We start from the raw sequence: 24,768 nt of genomic DNA on the forward strand, positions 1-24,768 counted from the left end.
ACACCCAGAGAGACACAGAGACAGAGCAAGAGCAAGAGAGAGTAAATTAGGAAATAATGCCATGCCCCTTCATCGAGGATCCTGTTGATGAGGAGGCCCACATTGTCCAGAGGGCCTTCCAACCACCACCAGCCCCAAGGGTCTTCTAGGACAGGACCAACCCATTGATACAGACGGACTCCTATCTGTGGGAGAGGTACCGGTTCAGCAGACATAGCATATGTATCTATGCAGTTTGCTGGACCCATACAATATAAAGATCACATGCCGCAGCCAGTCTCTGACCACTGTGCAATTGCACTGAGGTTCTTTGCTAGCGGTACACACCTGTATAGTGTTGGTGATGCTGAGAGGCTAAGTAAGGCAACTGTTTGCAGAGAGGTAAAAAGGTTGTATTTTCTATTCATTTTGATTATTTCTAGCATCACCATACATCAGGCATAGGGCCTGAGATGATCACATTAACATATGGTTATCTTTTATATTTATGAATTAACCATGACACAAAGCAACCAAATTAAAATGGGACACACACCATTGTGGTTTGTCTGTTCCTTATCCTATAGCACATTCCATACATTTAAAGGATAACTTTGGTATTTTTCAACCTGGGCCCTATTTCCCCATGTGTATGTGTGCGTATGATTCATAGGTACAACTCGTTTTAAAATTGGTTCAGTATTGAGGGATGTGGATGCAGCCGGCAGCCGCAAGGTAGATATGGGGGTAAATGCGTCCCGTATAAGTTTGCGCATTAAAAGTGCTTTATTTCACCACTGACCAGTTCAGATTGCCAGTGCTATCTCTGTAAATAGCATACTAAGCACACAAGCACAGCCGGGAGGAGGTGAAGGGTCAGGGAAACGCTTAGTATGCTATTTACAGAGATAGCACTGGTGATCTGAGCCGGTCAGTGGTGAAATAAAGCACTTTTAATGCGCAAACTTATATGGGACGCATTTGCCCCCATATCTACCTCTACCTCTACTTGAATTGTTAGATTTAATAGGTGTTCTTATCTAGGCTACATATATTTTGTCCCTTTGATGCGGGATTTATAGAACATGATATTATGCTGAAATGCTTTATTTTCTTTGTCACTTACACATTTAGCCTGTCAGCAATATTCTGCCACACCACCTCCCTTGCTCTATTACTTGGCTTTTTTCATAATTATGTCTTTATAGTCCTCATACACTTCCATAAGGAGCATTTGCTCCTTTCCTTTGCTTTTTGACATTTTACAACATTTTCAGCACTTGACTAGTGTGGGCTTTTTATTTTCCCTGGGCGCGTGCATGAGTTGAGGCTTAACAGGTGAGGCTTGAATTAGCGTCAGTCGGAACCAGCTGATTTCACCTGATGGAACAGGTTGGTGCTAGATTGGGAGTTTAGTCAAACTTCAAGATTACACTTTGGTCTGGATATTCTTTGCTACTTGGTTGAATACCCCCCAGATCTGTGTACTAGGAACCACAACAGAAGGAGTACCAAAAACTGGGACAGTACAGAACGGTTTCATTAGTACTGTCCACAACTTTTCACACTGGAAATGGAAAAACAGTGTACCAAAGTGACCTGTACCGTACTGCTTGGTGGATATGGGGCTTTTGTTAAACCTGCTTTTTGAAACAGGCCCTGGACGATTCTCAGAAGTAGATGACTGACATGTAAAGCAACCAGGAAGGACAAAAATGACGAACAGGAAGGTGGGCTGAGAGTAGTAACTGCATACTCAAGTTTCATTGCACCAAAGTTGATCTGTCTCACAATCAATGATGATACAATTCCAGTTCATACAAAAAAGTTTTTATTGCTTATTTGTCCCTTAATATTTGGTTTTAATTAATGGGCTCGTAACAGCAGCAGTTTTGAGGACAACCTTGTAATAACTTTATTGAAATGAAAAAAAAGACAAGGCTTTAAAGATTTCTGAGCACCTGAGCTCCAGAGGCAAAGCTCCTAAAATCAAACTGGAAAGCAGATGGTAGACCAGCAACAGAGAAAGATCATGACAGAAAAGTACAGACAAAAAGTAGGTATAAAGTAAATGTATCTCTGTAGAGAACACCAAACTGCAAACACAGTCCTGGCGCCGCTGACTCGATCAGACGATTTGTGTGACCGGGCACTGCTCAGGCTGATCCAGGAACAGAGTCTGGAACATGTGGTTGTAGAAGGATGGATGGTAGAGGCAAGCCCGGGCACAGTCTGGGCTGAAGTTCATCTCCAGGATCTGAGGCTGCATGACTCGCTCACCTGAACCAGGAATGCACACAAATTGGATTAAAAAAAAAGATTGTAAAAGTTGTTAGTATCATAAATAAAGGCATCCACAGATGAAAGTACTGTATATTTATATTTAACACTGCCAAAAAAAATGGATACACTTACATCACACATCAGATCCTGATGAACGAATTATTCTAGTTGAAAATCTTTATTAATGTACATTGTATAATTTGTTGAGAACAAAATAACGTAACAACGTCCATTGCAAACCAAAATCATCAACCCACTGAGGGCTGGATCCATAATCACACTAAAAGCTTAAGTAAAAAATTGAAATCACAGGCTGAACAAACTTGTGTAACTTTATCACAGCAACTTATGATGTGAATCAGTAGTGTGTATGACCCCGCATGCCTGTATGCACCCCAAATAACATCTGGACATGCTCCTGATGAGTCAGCAGATGGTGTCCTGGGGGGTTTCCTCCCAGACCCGGATCAGGGCATCAGTGAGCTCCTGGACAGGTGGTGGTACTTGGTGCTGTCAAATGCACTGATACATAATGTCCCATAAGTGAGCAGGATTTCATCCCAGTACCTAACAGCAGTCCGGGCTATGACATGGAGGTCTGTCATGTGGTCTCCCCAGACGGTTACTGACCGAGTCATGCTGGATGATGTTACAGGCAGCATGTGTCTCCTGACTCTTTCAAGCCTGTCACATGTGTTCAGTGTGACCCTACGTCATCTGTGAAGAGAATGGGGCGCACTGGTTGACAGACTACCGTCATCAGTCTCTGACTGTAGTTATGATGCAATACTCATTTCTGACCATGCACATGCCACTGTAAAAAATTTCTTTTCAAAGTTCCACTAACTTGCGACCTCCTTGGCGATTTTAAAGGAAATTTCGGTTTATTTCAACCTGTCTCCTATCGTCCTAAATTTGTTTCAAGTGACTAATGACATAAAAATAATAGTTAGCATGTTAGCCGTTAGCCTTGATACAGCCGGGGCGCATAGTAGCGTCAGACCTGTTAAAACGTAAGTGAACGGGCAACCTTCAAGTGCAAAGTTAGTCCACTAAACAAGTTTTTTTTTTCCACAAAGACCACCTCATATTGTTAGGATAAATGTCAGAGAACATATAGAAAACGACATGTAAACATGTTGTCTTACCTTACCGGTGTGCTGCCATGTTTGTTTACCCCTTTAGCTCTGCTTTCCAAAGCGCGGCCATTGCTAACATTAGAATCTTTAAGTACTGGCTGAGCTATAACACCTTTATACCACCTACTGTTTGGCACTTACTGGTACTTACTGGATTGGCATGGAGTCTAACTCTGTTGAACTGATGTCTCTTACTGCTCTTGTTCATTCCTCATTTGCTCCTGCAGCCTCTGTCTTGTCTAAAAATCTTATTGTGACAGTGTCACTCAAGATCTGGGTTCAATTTAAGCGCCACTTTGGTTTGCAAGCATTCTCTATTTATGCTCCCCTGGCTTCAAACCACACTTTCCCACTTTCTCTTGTAGATGATGCTTTGGTCCAGGTTAGGTATTTGCAAATTCAAGGACCTATATACTGATATGTATTTGCTTCCTTTCAACAGCTCGCACATAAATACTCAGGAGGAGGAGAAAAGAGAGCCAGACTTCTGTGCACAGAACAGCTGCTAAGAGATAAGCTAAACTTAAGAGAGTAAAGTGAAATTCGTCCTATGTCCTATTTTTCCAGCATCGCCGCCCTTGAAAAAGCGCTATTTTGAACTTCCCAGCCTAGCGGACTGGAGTGTACAACAGAAATCCGGTTGACGCCCCGCAGCGCGATGCTTTTTGTGTGTGTTGGGGGTGGCACTTGACTCGCGTCAATGACGCCGCTGTCATATGACGCCGCTGGTGTGTTTTGGCATTTAAGAGTTCTTTTTATGCAGGTCTAGAGTGTAGAAAACTGTCTACTTAGATGTATATGAAATGCGTGTAACTGCTTGTATGCTGTGTTGAGCTCATGTATGAATGCCCATGTATGAATGTACAAACTGCAATATAAAAACTCTGTGCTCACTGAGAGTAAGACTCTGGGCTGATTGCCAAGAGTGCCAAGCAGAAGGAAATTGTTAACCCTTAGTTATAAGAGAGGAGCGTGAGTTGTGTAGTATAAGAAAGCATAGGAAAGTTGTGTTCAGAGTGTGAATGTGTATGTGTTAAAGAGAGAACAGAAGCAAGTGTGTCAGAGAAAAAAGTAAAGTTGGGAACATTGCGTTGTGTTGAGAGGTGCAGATTGGTGAGTGTGGTGTCCGAGTAGAGGCTGAAAAAGAGAGAAAGAGAGAAAGACATAAGAAAGTGTGTTGTTTGTCCGAGGCTGGAAGAGGGAAGGAGAAAGAAAGAAAGGAGAAAGTGCGTTTGAGGAAATAGTTGTATAGAGAGCTGGTTTTGTGGGGAGATAAGTGGTCACATAGACAGCTGAGAACAGACTGAAGCTGTAATAGGCCAGTAAACTAAGGGGGAGGAGCCTGGGGACACAGACACAGGCCTTTCTAAAAATAGTTCAGGTGCAGTACACAGTCCCCTCCCAGCCCCTCCTTTCGAGAACGACAGCAAAAGTGAAAAGTTTGAGCGTTTTTCTTTTTTTGTTTTCCAGAAACTAAAAACTTAAAGGGGAGCTAATAGGAACGGTACACAACAACACGTAAGAACACAAATTTAGAAAACAATTTAACTAAAATCTGAAACAATGTACCCAACACCTGTAGCACTGGTGGGAAGCAAAAATCCCAACATTTTGAAAGACATCCAGAAAATTTTAGAGAAATGGGAAAAACCAAGGGATTAGAATACCCTTGGCCGAAGGGGGGCACGTTTGATATGGTAGTTTGTGAGAATATGGAAACCAGAATAAGAGATTACAAGCCTAAAGACCAATCAAAGAAACATCAGGAGGAAGCTACCATTGGCAAATTGTTGGCGTTGGGGGATGTGAAGGTGCTGTGGGCTCAAACTCTTGGAGCCTTGGCAATGGAGAACATGTTGAAGCACAATGGGTATGGGTGGATGATGAGTCCCATGGCTGATGGAACTGAATTTGATGCCTATTGTGGGAGACTGTGGGCAGCATTAAGGGGGGAATACCCGACACGAGTTGACCCCAAGGCATTGCGGGGTGAACCCTTCACAGAGACTGATAATCCTGCAACATACATAAACAATCATTTGAAAAGATGGAGGCAAGAGACTGAGGAAGACATCAGCCAGAGCCAGGTGTTAACGACTCTGTTCAGAAACTCAGTCACTGACGCGCTCCCCACCCCAGTCCAGAGCAGACTGAGGGACGTAGTGGCACTAACAACAATGCCACACAGACAATTTTGTGACAATGTGATCCACGCAGTGGAGAGACACAGGAAAGATGAGCAGAGGATGAAAGAGCAGTCCAGAGAAAACTGGCCCAAGTCAGACTCTGGAGACAAGGCACACGGGACATCTGCTGGAGTCACAGCAGCTCCAGGAAGCAACGCACAACCGTGTTCAAGATAAATATGATGCAACCACAAAATTCCCAGTTCACACTGTGTTGAAACCCATACCAACATTCTCAGATAAGCTTTATTATGACTCTAAGCCGTTTAGTTAGGAGAAGGTTAATCGAATAACACGTCGCCTGATGGAACATTTTCTGTTGCTATGTGTAAGCTCGGAGCCTTAAAATCTGAAATGACTGAAAATGCTGGTAAGGGTGGAAGCATCAAGTGGGATGGGTTAGAGGAAATTTTTGGAAAATGGGGAGCCGTTTTGGCTAAAATAGGGATAATTGTACTGATAGTATCAATTCTGTTTTCCTTATTGACATGTTGCATTGTGCCTATCCTGAAGAAATGGTGTAAGAGCAAGATGGACATGAAGCTGAACTTTGTGACGGACATACAAGGAGCACAAATGCTAAGTATGCTGACCCCTGAACAAGTGGTGCGCAGAATTCTTCTGGCGCAGAGGGGGGAGGAAATACCAAATTTATTTCTAATTCCTGATTACATAGACAATTCAAAGGACGAGGAGGAACTGTGAGTGATATACTCTCTCTTGAAAGAGAGGCCAGGAATATATACACCACAACCACATCTAAAATATCACATAAAAACAATAATATACTTTACTACTCTGACACCATTTTTATGACATTATTTTCTGTATTCATTTTTTATTTTTATTTTTCTATATTCATTCCTGTGTTTTGATTTTACAAGAGGAAAATGTACTCTGATTTGGACTTAGCAAGTTATGCACATTATCCAAAATGATTTCTGTGATTCCATTATAATCTAATAAGTAAGTTGTATTTCATCTGATGTATTTGATGGACTTGATCCATCTGTTGAAAATTCATCTGTTAGGCCGCCTAACGGGAAGGGGCCGATGGGGGACTTTTCCTGGATTAAACAGCCGCCAGGTTTGTCGCCTCCATCAGTTGAAGTGTTGACAGATGCTAAAATATGTTTCAGTATTTCATGTAATATCATATACTCATGCCAAGTTCATATATCACCATATCGTATGTGTTCTTATGCATAATCATAAGTTTAGGAGTTTCATACAAGACCATATATTCATGTTAGTAAGGAACACTGGTTATAATTACATTGCCATATATCCTACTCATATTCATACAAACATAGGCGTTCATTTACCATACATTATCTCTGTGAGTAATTTATGATAAAATCATAAAGAAGAGGGACTATGTAGAGGCAGATAATGTATCACTCTATATCAAGGGTGAAAATAATGTCAGTTGCACAAGGTCTTGGAAGCAGTTGATCAAATGTCAGATTTGGCAATAAAAAGGGCTCCTTAGAGGTGGTTTGGTAAATTGAGTGGTTCTTGCATAGTCTAGCTCTGGAAAATCAAATGGAGTAGAACATTTTGGGGTCAGGGTGACCTGACCGTTGGAACAGATAGGCTAGATTTTGCAATAGGAAAGAATCCTTATAAGAAGTTGTTTTTTGAGTTAAGCGACGTTCAGAATGCTAGGGAAACTCCGATAAAGGAGTTGTTTTGATAAATTGAGGTTTGTGCAATTCTCAGAAATCAAACAGAACAGAAAAACACTTAGGCTCCCCAAGAAATCAAACCTATTGGGACAATGAAGTCATAATCTCAGACCTGTCTGCACACACACACACATACACACATACACACACCCACATGCACACAAACGAACAGACGCCCACACTCAACAGAATAAAGGTATTTGAAAGTTGGATAAGCGGGGCTGTTCTGTCATACTGTTTGTGATCTACAACTTGTTCTATTGAGCTGCATTTTGCAAATAATCCCGTTGGCTGTAACTTTTCTCCAGGTGGTGAAATTTAGAAAAGATGTGGCTGAAGGATTGGATAGAATAGATAAATCAGAACTTCCAAGAAAGTTGAAGTTGTGGTGCTTGCAATTTGGGCTATATCCTAGGTTAATGTGACCATTGTCAATTTATGAAATCCCAATATCCAACCAAGGGGAGGAAGTGGAACCCAAGGTCGGCAGTTCAGGAATCAGAGGCAGCTCTTATGCATGCAGAGATTGTAGGTAATGTTCAGTTTGGCCAGGGAGGCCTGGGGCTTGGCTCAGGCAAACCGGTATGGAATAAAGCAGGTCTCAAAGATAAAAGAAAGCTGGTCATGGAACAGATAGGCAGGAGGAAATATTAAGGGGTGCAAAGGTAGTGGCCGAGGCTAAACAGGGACAGTGGTTGAATTGGGAAAGTGGAGAGAAGAGGAAGCTTAGTTGGAGGGACCTGTGGAGTATGGAGGAGAATCGTATTAGATTCCTGGTAGGGGCTACATACAATGTGTTACCAACCCCCCAGAACCTAAAACTGTGGGTAAATGGGGACCCATCATGCCCATTGTGTTCAGGTACTGCAACCTTAAGGCATATTTTGTCAGGCTGTAAAGTTAGCTTGTCACAAGGCCAATATACATGGCGACATAACCAGTTGTTGAGATGTTTAGCTGCAGGAATCGAAGGGAAACGAAGACAGGTGAATTCAGAAGGTGTTAAGGATAGGAATTTAGCAATTCAGTTTGTCCGTGAGGGGGAGAAAGTGATAAGTTAGTAAGGAGGCAAGGGTGTGGCCGCCTAGAAGGTGCTTGTGATTGGGAAATGCAAGTAGACTTAGGAGGAAAGCTTGTTGTTCCCCAGGAAATAGTTTGTACCAAGCAGAGGCCTGACATAGTGTTGTGGTCAGTGAGTTAACAGTTTATTTCACTGAGCTGACAGTTCCTTGGGAAGACTCAGTGGAAGAAGCCTATGAAAGAAAAAAGCTTAGAATGCAGACTTAGGAGCAGAAGCTGAGCAGCGAGGATGGAAAACTAGGATTTGTCCAGTGGAAGTGGGGTGTAGGGGATTCATAGCAAGATCAGCTGTCTCGCTCCTGGGGGAACTTGGACAGAGTTTGAGGAAGACAGTGAAGGAAATGTCAGATGAAGCAGGTAGAGCAAGCCAATGGATCTGGGTGAGAAGAAATAATGTCAGTTGGGGGCCAGCAGGGGGAACTACTAAGCAGAGTACATAACTCCTTGAGATCAGGTGGAGAGATCCACTTCCTCTCAGGAGGAAATCCAGGAAGAGGAAGGTTATTTAAGTGTGGGAGTGGCCTATTTGAATCCCTTTTGTTTGAGACCATGCTGCAAGGTGAGTGTTTGCTGATCCTGTAAGTTGTCTATCTCCTTTAACTTTAGCTTATATTGGAGTTATGCTATGTAGTGTGTGAATTACAGTATGGTGAATGTGCTACGAAAGGTAGTATCAGCATTGTTTCTACCTGGAGCTCGCATGTACGGAGCCTGGGTTTGGTTGAAGGTGGCAGTGCTGTTTGGGTTGAGACAGCCATGTTTAAGTAAGGTAAAGGAGGTTACTGGGTTGGTGCGGGGAGCAGGGAGACCTGGCATTAGGGGATTGTCTCTGGGATGCCAGAGATCACCGTCTAGCCTCCTGGAGGTGTTGTGGGACCAACTAGACGAAACACTGGTGAAAGAGGTTCCCACCTGATGACCCCAAAGAAATGTTAGGAGGAGGTTTTTCACTGAGTGCTGATCCTTTCTCTAGAGCACAAACTTTTTTGTGTTTATTTAAATTAAACTCTGTGGTTCTCCGAGTCTCTTCATTTCAGTGTTTGCTGAAGTTGAGCAATTTCCTTACATTGTCCGCTCTAGATTTCCTAGATTCCCAGCTCTATCTATGATTAATTTCATTGGTTTACAACAGAATTCAACTCATATGTCCGCAAACATCGGACCCCAACAGGACCTTGTGGGAGGAGGACTTGGGAGAAGAAATCTCTGATGAACTGTGGTCTGATTGTGGAAACTAGTGGAAGCTGATGCAATTCACATCTCACCATTTGCACTTACACATCTTCCATATATTTCATCCACACACACATATGGTTTGTTCTATCTCATCTTACCTTTCGCACTCACACACTGTCCATACATTACAAAAACATGGTCATACTGTCTGCACATCTGTTTATTCTTTACCATGTACATCCAGGATGAGAGTGCAGCCATTGGACCACATACAGGTTTAGTGTGTAGATATAAACTTTCCATTAAGCTGACATGAGTATAAACATACCTTCGCGCACACTGAAGTGACAAAAATCGGTGCCTGAAGTTGGGCCAAATGGCTCCCGACCTTGTCCTTCTTGTTTCTTCCCAAATGTCTTCTGTTGTCTGATCTGGGTCTTAGGTTCGGCTGGCAGGTATTTAGGAAATCACTGGAGACTAGCAGGATCTGGTGCAATCGAGTTTATTGTGTTCACAGGCAATAACACAGACAAACTCATGCGTCAAGCTCCGGAGGATGACTGAAAAATTGCTTTCACTATCCTGGCTTATATGCTGGTGGAGGTCGAAGAGATCTCCGCCTATTTCTATTGTCCTTCCCCTTTCAACCCGTTTCTATTGGTAGCAGGTTTCTTCTCTCTATTCCGGCCCAGCTATAGTCTGCCACCAGTATCTCCGGAGCTGCTCGCAAGTGATTTATCACACCTATACTAGGTAATACAATCATTTGAGTGTGTGCGTGTGTGCTCCGTACAATATAATCCATTACACATGTGCTGGGTAATACAATCCTTTGAATGTGTGTGTGTGTCTTCTTCCCCTGTCACATGAACCCTTTTGGTGCAGCAGGCAATAAATCAAGTGAGTGTGCTCCCTTCTTCATCCAGTGCTTAGTGTTATGCTCAAGCTTACACACGTGCTATTATTCTTAGTAGAATACATCACATTTTAACACCATATATGGTATGTATATGTCTAACGGTTCCCTGAAAGTTCAGAACAGCATATAAGGAAGTCTGCTGAAAGTCCAAAACACCATATGAGGAAATCTGCTATGCGTTCACAGTAATTCTGAGGAGGCCCATTGCTAGTTCACAGCTGAGATGTCACTGAGAGTTCACATCTATTTCTACCTACTACCCTTAAATGCAGTATCTACCTTTAATAACAGTCTAAGTATCTACTTTTAATAGCAGTCTACACGCAAACATGATTATACAACTGATTGATTTAGACCGGATAAAATATAAGCCGGATAAAATTACACTACAACACACACACACACACACACAGTTGTCAGTCACCCGAAACTTTAATGGGGGTCTGTAAGACTCTACTTTAGAGGTACGGGGCCCTGTTGAGAGTAGGTGTTTCTGTGATGATCTGATCTGGAGATTTCAAGGATGAGGCCGATCATGGAGTTCTTTCTTAATGCACGTTTAATTACGAGCTTGAATCAACATGGCTACATGTAGAAGCTATGTGATAAGTGTGAACAGAGAGAGACATGTATACTATTACCTAAAATGGTACCATGACACATTTAACTTGACCTTGGGCCCAGTAAAATTAGTCTAAATTGTCCATTCATCAGTAAGCCTTGACTTCCGACACCATTACATCTGTCATAATGGAACATGATCCCCAGGGGTCTTGACCAAGTATCCATTGGTCAGTGGAGATGTAAAAATACATACCTGTTGAGGTCTTTAATGACTCCAGTTAAGCCGGAGCAGGAGACTCTTAGTGGGCTGTTATGGAGATTTATCTCCCCAACCCCAGAAGAGGGAACAACAACAGAAAATACCAAAAACAAAAAGCCACAACGGTTTAAAGAGGCTTACCTCCACTAAGAAATGTGCCCACACTATCACCTAAGAGTGTGTTAAATCTTACAAAATATATTTCTTGCCTCTGAGGATCATATCAGCATTTGCGGTATGACTCTTAGATGAAGGTTTTATATTCACCTTACATTATGTTATCATTATTTATATTTTACCTCACGATTATTTTAAAGCTCTCTTTTTTTTTAATGATTTTATGGGGACGGCAAGCTTAAGTACTGATATATTGTTGTACTTGGTTAAGCATAACACAAGTGTTTTTGGTACACTAACAGTTGCTCTGTGTCGTCTTGCAGTCTGTGTGTAATGTGAAGGAGGAGGTCAAGCTACAGTCACAGGTCTGTAAGAGGTAACATCTGGAAGTGAATGTAAACAAAGAAGATAAAGATGAAAATGTGGCTTTTGGGTGTTTGTATTTTCATTTTACACATATACATAGTTTACCTATATCATAATGCAATTACTGACTGATGCATTATATTGCTTTGTTTTATTTAAAAGATTATTAAGGGGTTTTAAGTTTGACCCATACGTGTGTATGTGCAGAAGACATGTGAGTCAAACTTCCCCACATGGGGTTGATAGACAGATATTGTCGGACAGCCAATTATGTTTGGTATTTGTTGAAAAACTGTCAGTCGTGTCATCAAGAACTGGACTAGAAAGAATGTAAAAAGGGTCGGTTAGTGGTGAACAGGGCCTTCCTTATCAAGGCCTGCAAATGCCTGTGTGTCTCTGAAAAATGCTATTCTGCTCCAGGGAAAAAGTCTCTGGCAGAAAACTTTGCAATAGATAGAATCTTTAGACTTCTTTTGTGAAACCGAAAGCCAATGAAAGTTTGCTGAGAGCGGTTCCTGTGTTGAAACTGAAGCAATAAATGTCAATTGGCTTTAGACTGATCTCTTTTGGAAAATGAAGAAATCTAAATTTAGGTGATACATTATTGACAAATCCAAATTAAAAATCAGATTGGCGTGATTTAAAGGCATATAAAATCTATCCAGACCAGTTCAACTATTTTTTATCTTTTACTTTAATTTTTTGTCATTTTTTTTTTAGTTTTTTACTTAAATCGAGAGAATTAAAATAAATTAACAACTAATAATCTTCTATTCACAAATAAAACGGGGTCTGCCCATTTTTCTGACAGCCCATTGGTCCGACATCCCATTGTTTCGACAATATTAAACCCATTGTTCCGTCCCGTTGTTCTGAAATCATCATGATGCCCTGTGGTTAAGGTCTGGTTAGGTTTAGGCACAAAAAACACTTGGTTAGGGTTAGGAAAAGATCATGGTGTGGGTTAAAATGAAAAAGAAAGTGGCAAACACATAAGCCATGAGCTTTCTTCGCCTCAAGCCTTTCCCAGCTGACCCAGAGCCGGACGCGGCGCACCATCAAGGCAGAAATACGCCTTGTATTACCTAACAGGAGGTTATGGTGTTTCATTCTCTCCTCTCTATGACACTTGTATCTCGACCAGTAGCCTACTTTTGTTGCGTTGCTGATCCTCTATGGTACACAAATACAGTATAGCCTAGTATAATCACATATCGGAACAACGGGACGTCGGACTAATGAGAGGTCAGAACAATGAGAGGTCAGAACAATGCTACGGCACCAATAAAACATGAGCTTGGTAGATTCTCCAGGGAAGCCCTCTCCCCGCAGTTAGGGACCGTTCTACACGGTACCGCTGGCAAGGTGGAAATAGGCTAAGTCAAAGCGTAGAGGAGACGGACCAGGTTAAGCAGCCGAGAGCCCTCTCGCATCTCCCTGCAGTTAGGGACCGTTCTCCAAGGTACCGCTGCTTCTCTTCTGAAATACACCGTAAACTCTATGAAATAAAAGTTGTTTGGAAAAACATCATTTGAACTCTTTTTTTAGCCTCATTGTAGCCTGTAGCTCTAACTGCCTCTCTATACACCGTACTCACGTGTGCGCGCGAGACCAGTGAAAGCACGTGAACACACATGAAGGTGGTGCCCATGTCTCACGGCCTCGCGTAAGCACACACAGTGTAGAGAGAGGCAGTCAGAGCTACAGGCTACAATGAGGCTAAAAACAGAGTTCAAATGACGTTTTTCCAAACAACTTTTTATGTCGGGGCTTCAGGACACTTGGATCACTACGGACGAGCAGCATGGAGATATTTTGTGGTTTCAATTATGTGTTTTTTTGGACGTTTTACTCTGGGGCATCGTCAGCCTGTATTAGGTGGAGTTGTGCTGCTACCCACTCTCCCCTGGGATCTCCGCAAGGGATGCGAGGACTCTTAAAACTTCACCTGAGCCGCCTTCGGCATATGGGTGAGTAGATAATGGCTGAATTTTCATTTTTGGGTGCAATTACACCTGACTGCACTCCCTTTAAGTAGTTATTTAATGCTATAAAATGGGGATAGACAGCTGTGTGTGCCAATCAGTGTGCTTGCATTTAATGGCGCTGCTCGCAAGTGGTCAGACAGGTTGTTTGGACGGGAACTCCTCCATCGCAGAGATTGCTACTGCGCAGACTTTCGCTCCGAATGACATCACCAGTACAAGATGGCAGCGGCCGTGTCTGGGATATTTTGGCTTCACTAATGCATAGCAGGGGTAAGTGGGGAGGTGTTGTCCATCTTTACATACAGTCTATGGTTAAAAACTCAACAGTATCGACATCTGAGAGATGGAAAGTTTGGTTATGGCCTCTGAAACAATTTGGGCTCCAATCCCCAGAGGATCAAAGGGAAACATTAGTTGATGCTTTTTTACCATGCTGATGAATTCAATATAGAATGAATATTCACCATTTTGACCCGTACTCCACTTCAGCATGAGGTCTACACCATAGATCGCCCGGGATGACGGGTAGGGACAAATACCATACGGAGCCGGTCGAGACGAGGCTGCCTGGAAGAACTCCCTAAGCGCTTTAAACACCTCTGCCTGTGAGAGGACAAGGAAGGAAAGGAAAATCCTTGTAAGCACTAAAACAGACTGAACAAAAATGATGCCACATGACATCCACGTGGACATGAGGTGGTGAAACTTGTAATTTGCTGGTGACCCAGTATAAGTGTAATGTAGAAGCAAAATGCAGCAAATAAAATTATTTGGAACTAGAGAAAAGACGATATGAACTTAATAAAGGATGTGTTTGTAATGAGGTGAGTTAAAAGGCAGGTATTTGCACCTTTATTTAAGAAGCTCTTGAGAAGTTTCCGCTGTTGAAAAGGGATAAAGTTTACACTTACTTCCACCTCCTTCCATGGATACAGTGGGTACTGCCTCTCAAACATGGGGATGAACTCATCGTAGTGCACCTAGAGACAGAGAGTCAGTAACTCAACATCTTATTACCAGACTTACAACCGTTGTCAACTGCACCTTTGTGAAAACCCATCCATGCTTTGTTAGCTTACATTAAGTATTCATGTGGTACGTAGGTACCTTTTTTGGAACATTGTTTAAGTGAACATTTGTAAATTTGATGCAAACAGTAAAATAATCACAAATAAAATAAAGAGAAATTAAAATGAGAATAATAAAATCAGTTTGGTAATGCATGGCAGTTTTTGGTAGTAATTATTGATCATAAACTATGTTGGAAGCCACACATAGAACATATTAAATGGAAACTATCTGACAAGGTGTTGAATAAGAAATGTTTGTATATATTGTACTGTTCACTTGTAATGCCATATATGTCTTACTGAGCTGAAATTTGGGGAAATGCATATAAAACAAATATAAACCCTGTAATTAAACTTCAGGAAAGAGCTCTTATAGTAATACATAAAGCTGGTTATCATGAATCGACTAATCAACTGTTTATAGCATCCTACATCTTAAAATTTCTAGACATTGTGTATTTAAAAACATTAAATACTTTTTCAAGTTGTGAAAAAAAACCTTCCTGTCCATATCCGCAACACTGTTTAAATTAAGAGAAGGAAATTGTAATTTAAGAAGGTTGTTTATTTATGAAACATGTAAAGTGAGAACAGATGTAAAATACAGATGTGTTTCAGTTTTGGGAATCAAACTGTGGAATGGACTCTGCTGAGCTGAATTCGTGTTGCTCTCTGTTGAGTTTCAAAAAAAAGCCTTAAAATGTAAAATAATAGAGAATCATTATTTAGAGCATAATGAGTTTTTTTTTTTAATTTCCTTTCTTTAATATTATTGATATTCTGGGTTATCCTGTTGTTGATATAGGATAGGCAAAAATAAGCCTTGGGCTTCAACCCATACCTTTTTCGGTTACTGACTGTGAGAAAACTAGTGTGAAATAATCTTTAATCTTTTCTCAAGATATATATAACCAAAACACAAATTATTAATTCATTCTACCAGACAACCCATGGAGTCCACTGATGCCAACCATGCCTTGCTAGCTTGTCAAAGAGGGAGCTAAATAACACTTCAAAGTTACACCAAATTTTGGCAAAGAAAAAAAACTGGCATGGCCTTTTTTGTTTTTACAGCTATCCCTTCATTTCACTTCTTACCTCAAGGTATCTGAATGAAAATGGGTTCTATGAGTACCCACAAGGCTCTTCTTTACAGACATAACCACTTTATGCTAGTTCCATTCTATTTTTTGGCAAAAACCATGCAGTTTGGCATGCAGTAGAAATGTGTTGTTTTTGCCAACTTAAAAAATGGTCCATCCATCCATCCATCCATCCATCCATCCATTTTCAACTGTTATCTGAGGCTGGGCCACAGGGGGCAGCAGGCTGAGCAAAGATTTCCAGCTCCTCCTGGGGGACCCCGAGCCATTCCCAGACCAGATGAGATATGTAATCCCTCCGGCGTGTTCTGGGTCTGCCCCTGGGCCTCCTACCAGTGGGATGTGCAGGGAACACATACGCCCAGTAGGATCCTGATCAGATGAGGTCCTTTCATGTGTTTGTTGAGATATTGACCATGTTCTCTCACATGGTGGTGGCCAATGCACTCTTCTATGCTACAGTGTGCTGGGGAGGCAGCTTGATGGACAAAGCAGCAAGCGATTGGGCAAGCTGGTTAAAAAGCTGGCTCAGTGCTCGGCAGGAGACTGGACCCCCTAAGAACTGTGGTGGAGAGGGTCACATTGAACAAACTGAAAGCTATAATGGACAATAGCAGACACTCTCTCCACCGCCTCCTGGAGCGAGGAGGAGCAGCTGCAGCAGTCGGCTTATCTAACTATGTTGCAAAACAGAGCATTTCAGAAGATCCTTCGTCCCCACGGCAATAAGACTGTTAAACACCTCCTAAATCCAGTCACACATACACTCATACACATCACCTTAGCCACAACTTCGACTGTGGAATGGGCAATTTTAATTTTAATTTCTATTTACAGTATGCACTTATTTTATGTCTACTTTAATACCACTGTATTATTTTTGATGAGGGGAAGTGTTGCTGTTGTTTTTTATGAGCTACTGGACAGTTGAATTTCCCTTTGGGGATGAATAAAAAGGTATTTATGGCGCAGGTCAAGAAGGTATTTATGGCCCAGGTCAAGGATTGGTGAATTCCTATGGGGTCAGATCAGTCTCATAATGAATGAACTCACGCAGGGTTTTTCACGAATGCACATGCTCTGGTTCACAGTTGTATTTCAGACTCACTAATGCATACGATCTGTTTCGCAAATGCACACGCTCTGGTTCACAAATATAATGTTTATGCAAACTTGTAATATAAATTCGGAAATGCACATGATCTGTTTCACAAATGCACACGCTCTGGTTCACAAATATAATTTTTATGCAAACTTCTAATATAAATTCGGAAATGTGCTCTGCTTCACAAATATTATTTTGAGGCACGCTTGTAATATCAATTCAAAGATCAGCTAATCGCTGAATGTGCATTTACAAACTGCTTCTCATTTATGAACCTCTCTACATTTGTGAGAGAAATCTGTTTGGTGAATTTTGAGACTCCCCTGAAGTTGCAGGTCAACGAACATCACCATTGGCTGATAAATCTGTCAATCAAATTTATGATTCTGATTGACAGATTCATCAGTTAATCAGGTGTGTTCGCTTTCAGCAAATCGTATGGCTCCATACATTTTCTCCACACTTTTAAACCAATCGCAGAGCTACTGAGCTACTGTTTGCGGTGTTCAAACAAGACGCGCTAGACTGAAACGGTGGAAGAGACATGGATCAATCTCAACCTGTAAGTAACAAATTTATCTTATTATCCCCTCGTTGTAAATCATGCAATGCTATTGAATTATAATGAGTTGAAGCGTTCTGCTTAGCCAAGTAACATGTTTGAATGAACATAAACAATGAATACACCCCATGTAAGGAGCCATACCAGGACTTGACGCTAACGTTTTTCCCAAGGAGCACATGTGCTCTAAGTTGAAAAAGTAAGGAGCGCACAAAGAACTTTAGGGGCACAATGCAAATTGATCAAATAATGTGTTTTCCGTAATAAATGTGATGCAAATAGACATTTATAAGCAAAATTATTTAATGAATTTGTATACAAAATGTACAGAAAGGTAAAATCATCAAGTTTTGCAATTTAATTTTGTCTTGTGTTATTATGTTATGTTATTATCTTATATATACTATCTTTGCAATATGATGATCTTATATAATGTTATTACTATCCTAAAACATTCTCCAGGTCCTCTGAAACTCTACAGGGCGTTGCGCGGCACCCTCTCGTTGCTCAGCTCGGCGGCAGAGCAGTGCGCTCTTGCGCCGCGGTAGCACACACACAATGAATGGGTTCGTCGGCAACAATAAACAACAAATCGCCTAATACAGGTATACACAGATATATAACATAATATGCATGAGATAATTAGTAGCATTAATGGTCAAATAAGAAACTTTAAGTATATCAGCATGTGATTCTTTAACTCTCATACTGACACAGTTTTCAACTAGCTGATGTACTTAGGGTTAGGGTTAGGGTTTGGGTTAAAAACAGCACAATAGAATCCTTGAAATTCAGTTAGTACCCATCTAGCCACCCCTATGACAATTATTTTGGGATGCCAATGCTTTGAGGCAACTGACAATTCTGACTACAAAGCTCCAATAAAGCTACCTCTGAAGATGTTTATGATACGGGTCATTCTTTCTGAAACATTAAATTCCATGAGAAATTTGGTCAAACAATAAAAAAAGACAACAGTGACCCAACCAACCTGGTCTCACTCCGAAGCCATCCAAAACAGCTGCTTTGTAAGTAGGAGTGGGAATATCCAGACACCTCACAATTCGATTATGATTCAGATTAATGATTCGATAACAAAATGATTATTGTTGCATCACAATGCATCAAAATGTTGGATTGCAACACGATTTATTTTTCTCTTTCTTTTAAAATATAGCATACTCTATTTTTGGTGATCCATAATAAGTGTGCAATTCACGTTCTATTAAATAATATATGGTCCGCATCCTTTTTATTTTAAAAAGTTAACTGCACTGATGAATGAATGAATGGATGGATGAATTATTTTTGAGTGCTCAGCCTGCAGCCACTGTGTTATTTACGTTATGCCAGCATAGGAGCTACGATCAGCCTCTCTCTCTCTGCTTGCACCACTGGTGAAAGCAAAGACACTGGGCAGGTAAAACAGACTGAGCAGAGAGTTATTTTCTTCACCACAGAGCAGAGGTGTCTTAATCTGGTTAATGCTGCAGCGTGTGTTGGTCAGCCGGTTTACACCCTGATTGCGGCCCCTCTTGTTAATATTAGCCTCTGGGTGATGGCGCAAATAACTATTCACAATTTACTTCATGTTCGCCTTGTAAATGTAATTATTTAGACAGTAAGTTAAAACAAGCTTGAAACCGTTGTCTAAGGCTAAACATAACCACGTGCATTTGTTGCTGAAGGAAAAAAACTTCAATCTGCGTTGTTGTACTGACGTAGTGCATTTATCTTTAAAGAGACTGTATGCAACCTGTACATTTCTTGTGAAAACACAAGTGTATTCTGAGAACCGACAATGCATGTAACAGGCTGAAGTTGACACCGATTACAGGTAAAAAAAAAATGCTGCTGCGAGGGTTCTCACCAAGTCTTCATGCCGCTTTCACATAACTCCCATCCTGGCCACTCTGTACTGGTTACCCGTTAAATTTAGAATTGATTTTAAAATACTTTTAATTACCTACAAGGCTCTGCATGGCCTGGCTCCCAGCTATATTAGTGATCTGCTTAGTCCTCACACACCTGTGAGACCCCTTAGATCATCCCATGCAGGGTTTCTTACTGTCCTCAGGACTAATTTGAAAACCAAAGGTGACCATGCCTTCGCTGTGGTGGCCCCCAAATTATGGAACAAACTTCCCACCACAGTAAAAAACTCCACCTCTGTTGAGAGTTTTAAAAAAACGCCTTAAAACCCACCTTTTTTCTGTTGCCTTTTTAGATGCGGTGCCTATGGTGTGATTACATAATCTTTCCTGTGTTACATGTGTATACAGTATATTTGAACTGTTAATTTGGTGCATTCCAGGCATATCTTGTCCTTGTTCGCCGTGTGTACTGTAATACTGTATTGTACTATGTTTTATTTCTATTTTATTTCTATTGTACAGCACTTTGTGACCATGGTCTTGAAAGGTGCTATACAAATAAAGCTTTACTTATTTAGTTACTTACTTGCGGTGTCCCAGAATATCAACAACCAACACAACCAGGGTACCTTGCATGTCATATCTTGCCGTGGAAAGTCCACGACCAAACTTCGATATGTAAGAGGTTGGAGTGTGAATGTGCTGACCAGACCTTGTTCTTGTGACCACAGATAGATTGCAAAAATAGATACTGCTAGTAACAGCAAAAACAACAATAAAAAGGTACCTGCTTAAGCTCCACTCCTTCGTTATAGTTCATGACGGTGAAGTGCTTTTGGTAATCATCATAATGGTCCAAGGAGAAAGGTCTGGATAGAAGAAACAGACATCAGGTCCAGGCACAAGAAAGAGTTCGCCCCCCAGTATGAAGACACTTTATTATCACTACCAATAAAACAAAATGAGGACAAGCCAAGTTATGTGTAAATTCCTATAGTTAGAGTTTGCAGCATGGGTCATAAGATGGCATGTCAGTTTGTTGGTCAGTCCACCATTTTGGTGCAGCTTCAAATACCTCGCTTCTCCTTGGATGGATTGCCATGAATTCTGGTACAGATGTCCATGGCTCCCAGAAGATGTATCCTTGTACCTTTAACAATCCCCTGATTTTTCTTTTAGAGCCATCATCAAGTCAAAATTTCAGTTTGTAATGATTGTACAAATCCGTACATCCGTACAACATAATATCCTAATATTTTTGCGTGGCAATATTGTATCGATACATGGACATCAAGTATAGATTTTTTTTAATTATATAAATTATTAATATTACAAGTACAAACTGAATTTTTGGTGGCCCACTAAAATAATAAAATGGGACTTAATTTCCAGTGGAAATAAGGTAATAAATCATAATATATCTCAATATATGTTACTGCAATACTTCTTCTCAAATCGCAGACCCAGAACTCTGACTGTACCTTTGAGTTGTGATTAACACTGATTGACACTGTGATTAATCCAATCCAAAATAAATCATTCATTCATCTAACGCAATGGCGGAATACAGGGCAGCTTTTGTATGATGCCATTGAAAACATTTCATATATATACTAGAATTACTGCCTCGCGGTTGTAAGCCTCCGCAAAGCTGTCAACTTGCAATAAAAGTTTATATCCATGTCTGTGAAAACATGGATGCTTCACACACATTTACACCCCTTACAGCAGTGAAGATCTATACAGCATCTGACCAAATGTTTCCCCTTCTGTTTCTGAGATATGTGATGAATAATGGCTGGAAAAGTGTTTTATGCAAATTTGAAGAAGGGGCAACAACAACAGCAAACTTTTTCTTTTTTTTTAAAAAAATGCCTGTGTGTGTCCCTTTGTCCCATGAACGCAGCGCAGACAGAGATCTCCATAAGTTATTTTTTTCCCTAAGCAGCAGTTTGTGACTTGCAGGGTGAATAATTGATCTGTCAAGCCATTAAGAGCTGATCAGATCAGATCGATGGATGAGAGGAGCAGCAGCAGCTGCAAGTGAAAGCAAACGTCTCACTTTATGTGCACCTAACATTCTGCTGCTATGTCTCTGCCATCTCAGGCTCTCAGCCTGCGCCATCTCAGAAAGTCCAATCTGCCTCAGGAGCTGCTGATCCAATTCTACACTGAAACCATCCAGTCTGTTCTCTGCACATCTGCAGCCTTTGGTTTGGATAAGCCACCAAACAGGACAATGACAGACTTCAATGGACAGTCAAGACTGCAGAATCACTGGTACCAGTCTAGGACTGATAGAACTCCAGAGTCAGAAAACAGGCAGGAAACATCACTACAGACCATCACACCCTGGACACAACCTGTTCAAACTTCTCCCCTCTGGGAGGCACTACAGAATGTATGCCAAAACAACCAGACACAAGGGCTACAGTCGAAAAGTGCCTCCTATCGTCTTTTCCTAACCACTTTTCCTTGACCTCGATGGAAAATGTCACGAGGTCAAGAGAAGATGTGAAGGAGAATTCATAAGGACTTTGGAAAAGACAAATGCGGTGCTGAGAGAATCCAACTGCACTTACACTGGGCTATGTAATTATGTGACAGCGGATGTTATTGACGTGGGTCTGCTGTGGTAAAACTATAATGTTCTGAAGATGGACTACAAAAAGCGCATCTTAGATAATGTGCCCCGTACATTCTCATCGCGTTGTTTCATGCAGGATATATAAAAGTTGACAACACTTTGAAACAATGTTACAGTCGTTTGTATAGTGCCCAATTCTCTCTTTTTGTTATGATCCTTCCACTGTAGCTCTACAGGGAAACACTGTACAGGAGAGTAAAAAGTGGGAAGCAGTAGCCTAACTTCACTGATTATTCAAATCTCCAGATAGGCCAATTATATGTGCATTTACGCATGAGGCACAGCGACGTTACTTCATTGATTATCTATCTATTTCTTTTCAATTCAATTTTATTCATATAGCGCCAAATCACAACAAAAGTCATCTCAGGGCACTTTTCACATAGAGCAGGTCTAGATAATACTCTTGAATTTACAGAGACCCAAAAATTCCCCCATGAGCAGCACTTGGCGACGGCGGTAAGGAAAAACTCCCCTTTAATGGGAAGAAACTTCGAGCAGAACCCTGCGCTAGGTGGCCGGCCATCTGCTTAGACCAGTTGGGTTGAGAGAGAAACGGGGGGCACGGAGAAGCAGAATATCCATCCATCTAGGCCATAAGCATAGCCAATGGCAATCTTTTGAGATGCAGTAGGGTCAGATAATATAGATATAACAAACAATAAAATGGGAAAAGCATGTGGACTTCTGTTTTTTCTCATTCACACGAAAATCGGAAAATGAAAATAATGCATTGTAGGCTATAATTGTTCATCCTGTTATAAAACAAGTTAAACAAAGCTGTGGACGGAGGGTACACCAATAGTAGCGAAATGTTCATAGTTCGCGTCTAAGTTTAACATAATCTTGAAAGTTCAAAACATATAGCATATGAACAAATTATGGCATGAGATGTATAATGCTTCATAAACAACGGTAACTTACATGGTGATCTCCTTCCTTTCTCGGTCATGTTGATCTTTTTCTTTCCTAATCATTTTAGTTTGTGAATGGTGCGTCGCTTGGTCGCTGTAAATATTGCCGCCACAAGAACTTGTGACTTGTGACAGAATTATCTCCTTTCCTTTCGTAAAGGATGGTCAAGTGTACCCTATGCTAAAGGAGATCAGAAAGGAAGCACTGAAGCATCTTTCCTTAAAATTTAGAGAATTCAACCAGCTCTTATCATGGCTGCCACTTAGATACTTCCGGGTCATTTCACTCAGTTAGAAACCTTTTCTAAGCAAAAAAGACTATTTGACCACAGCCAAAAACTTTTTCTTTCCACAGGCCGTCATTAATGAGGAGCACTTCAACAACCACTTTACCAGTATTTTTTTTTTTGTGATAGACTGTAAAAAATAATGGATGTAGTCACTGTGATGCCACCCACTGGTTTGTAGACTGCAGTTTTTAAGCCTCGAATTCAGCATTTTGGCCATCGACATGTTTGATTTTGGAGCCAGAAGGGTGGATCTGTGGCTTGGCCATTAAAGCTGGATGTGATGTGTGTATATGTATGCATATATGTTGTACCTGTTAGCAAAGCGCAACCAGAAGACGTTGTAGGCGTAAAGACGCAGAGGCTGCACAGAGCGCAACATCAGCATGTAGCGGAAGTCAAACTTAACCATTCCCACTTCCTCTCTGTTGATCAACACTGGATCTTCAAGGTACTTACACACCACCTGGAAAACAAAGACACAGACAGACAGACAGACAGACAGAGTTAGAGGTAACAAATTAAATCATCTATGTGTCAGTTTTGAAATGAGAGAGGAATAAATCATTTTACTGTGTGCGTACAATGCACCTGTTGATACTGATGTTAGTAACACAATTCTAGTCACATTAAAACCCCACTGGCATTAGGTGTGTTACTTTTTATTCAAAATTTGACCATTCGTTCAAACGTAGTTAATTTCAGGGAGAAACTGTACAAGAAGAGTAAGAAGAAGAATAGACTTAATTGTCACTGCACAAGAAGTACAACAAAATTCGCTGTGCCATGCCTGACAAAAAAAAAAAAAAAAAAAAATAAATCGAAAAATAATTAATTAATAATTAATTAATAATTCATACACAATGTATATATGTACACAATCATCCCAGAACAATAAATATAAAAAATAACATTAAAGAAAGTATTGTGTAGTGTAAGAACGAGCTTTAACTGCAAAGAGTGATTGAAATAATAAATCAGTAGATATACACTGGCATAAGGTGATTAAGTTTGAAATGCCTGTTGAAGTTAATTACTTACACTACTTACTACTGCTTACACATTGTTTCATGTATTCACGTCTTGTACTCACACACACACACACACACACACACACACACACACATTTGGTCATATACTGCATGCAAGGACGTGGGAACTAAAGTGGAAAGTAACTATAGTTATCAGTGTTTTTGAGTTCAATGTGTACTCTGTTAATGTATACTGTAGTGTAAAAGTCAAAACCCTCATCAGGTGTTAGACCATATAAGTTGGATAAGATACAAATAGCTATATAACCATGTTAGTGTGTAGACTTCTACAAAAACTAATACTGCATTTATGTGTAATATGCAATATAACGGTGTGAACTCTTAGTGACATCTCAGTTGTAAACTCTTATTGACATACATAACCTATCACGCTCTGTGTAATGATATAATGCACTAACCTACACTCACAT

The 24,768-nt window shown here is 40.8% G+C and overlaps 1 protein-coding gene across 1 annotated transcript in view; it reads right to left on the bottom strand.

The window, feature by feature from the left end:
- Nucleotides 1-1,805: 1,805 nt before the first annotated feature.
- The window catches only part of ttll12 (tubulin tyrosine ligase-like family, member 12), a 72,458-nt gene continuing 49,495 nt past the window's right edge, over nucleotides 1,806-24,768 (bottom strand). The window contains exons 10-14 of the mRNA XM_049567082.1: nucleotides 23,621-23,772; nucleotides 20,246-20,327; nucleotides 14,656-14,724; nucleotides 14,209-14,347; nucleotides 1,806-2,259 (exon numbers count right to left, since the gene is read on the bottom strand). Coding sequence (XP_049423039.1) covers nucleotides 2,108-2,259; nucleotides 14,209-14,347; nucleotides 14,656-14,724; nucleotides 20,246-20,327; nucleotides 23,621-23,772 — 594 coding nt within the window. The 3' untranslated portion in view covers nucleotides 1,806-2,107. The remainder of the gene's footprint in view (nucleotides 2,260-14,208; nucleotides 14,348-14,655; nucleotides 14,725-20,245; nucleotides 20,328-23,620; nucleotides 23,773-24,768) is intronic.

This window comes from Epinephelus fuscoguttatus, linkage group LG22 (genome assembly GCF_011397635.1).
Source record: "Epinephelus fuscoguttatus linkage group LG22, E.fuscoguttatus.final_Chr_v1".
Taxonomy (NCBI): Eukaryota; Metazoa; Chordata; class Actinopteri; order Perciformes; family Serranidae; genus Epinephelus; species Epinephelus fuscoguttatus.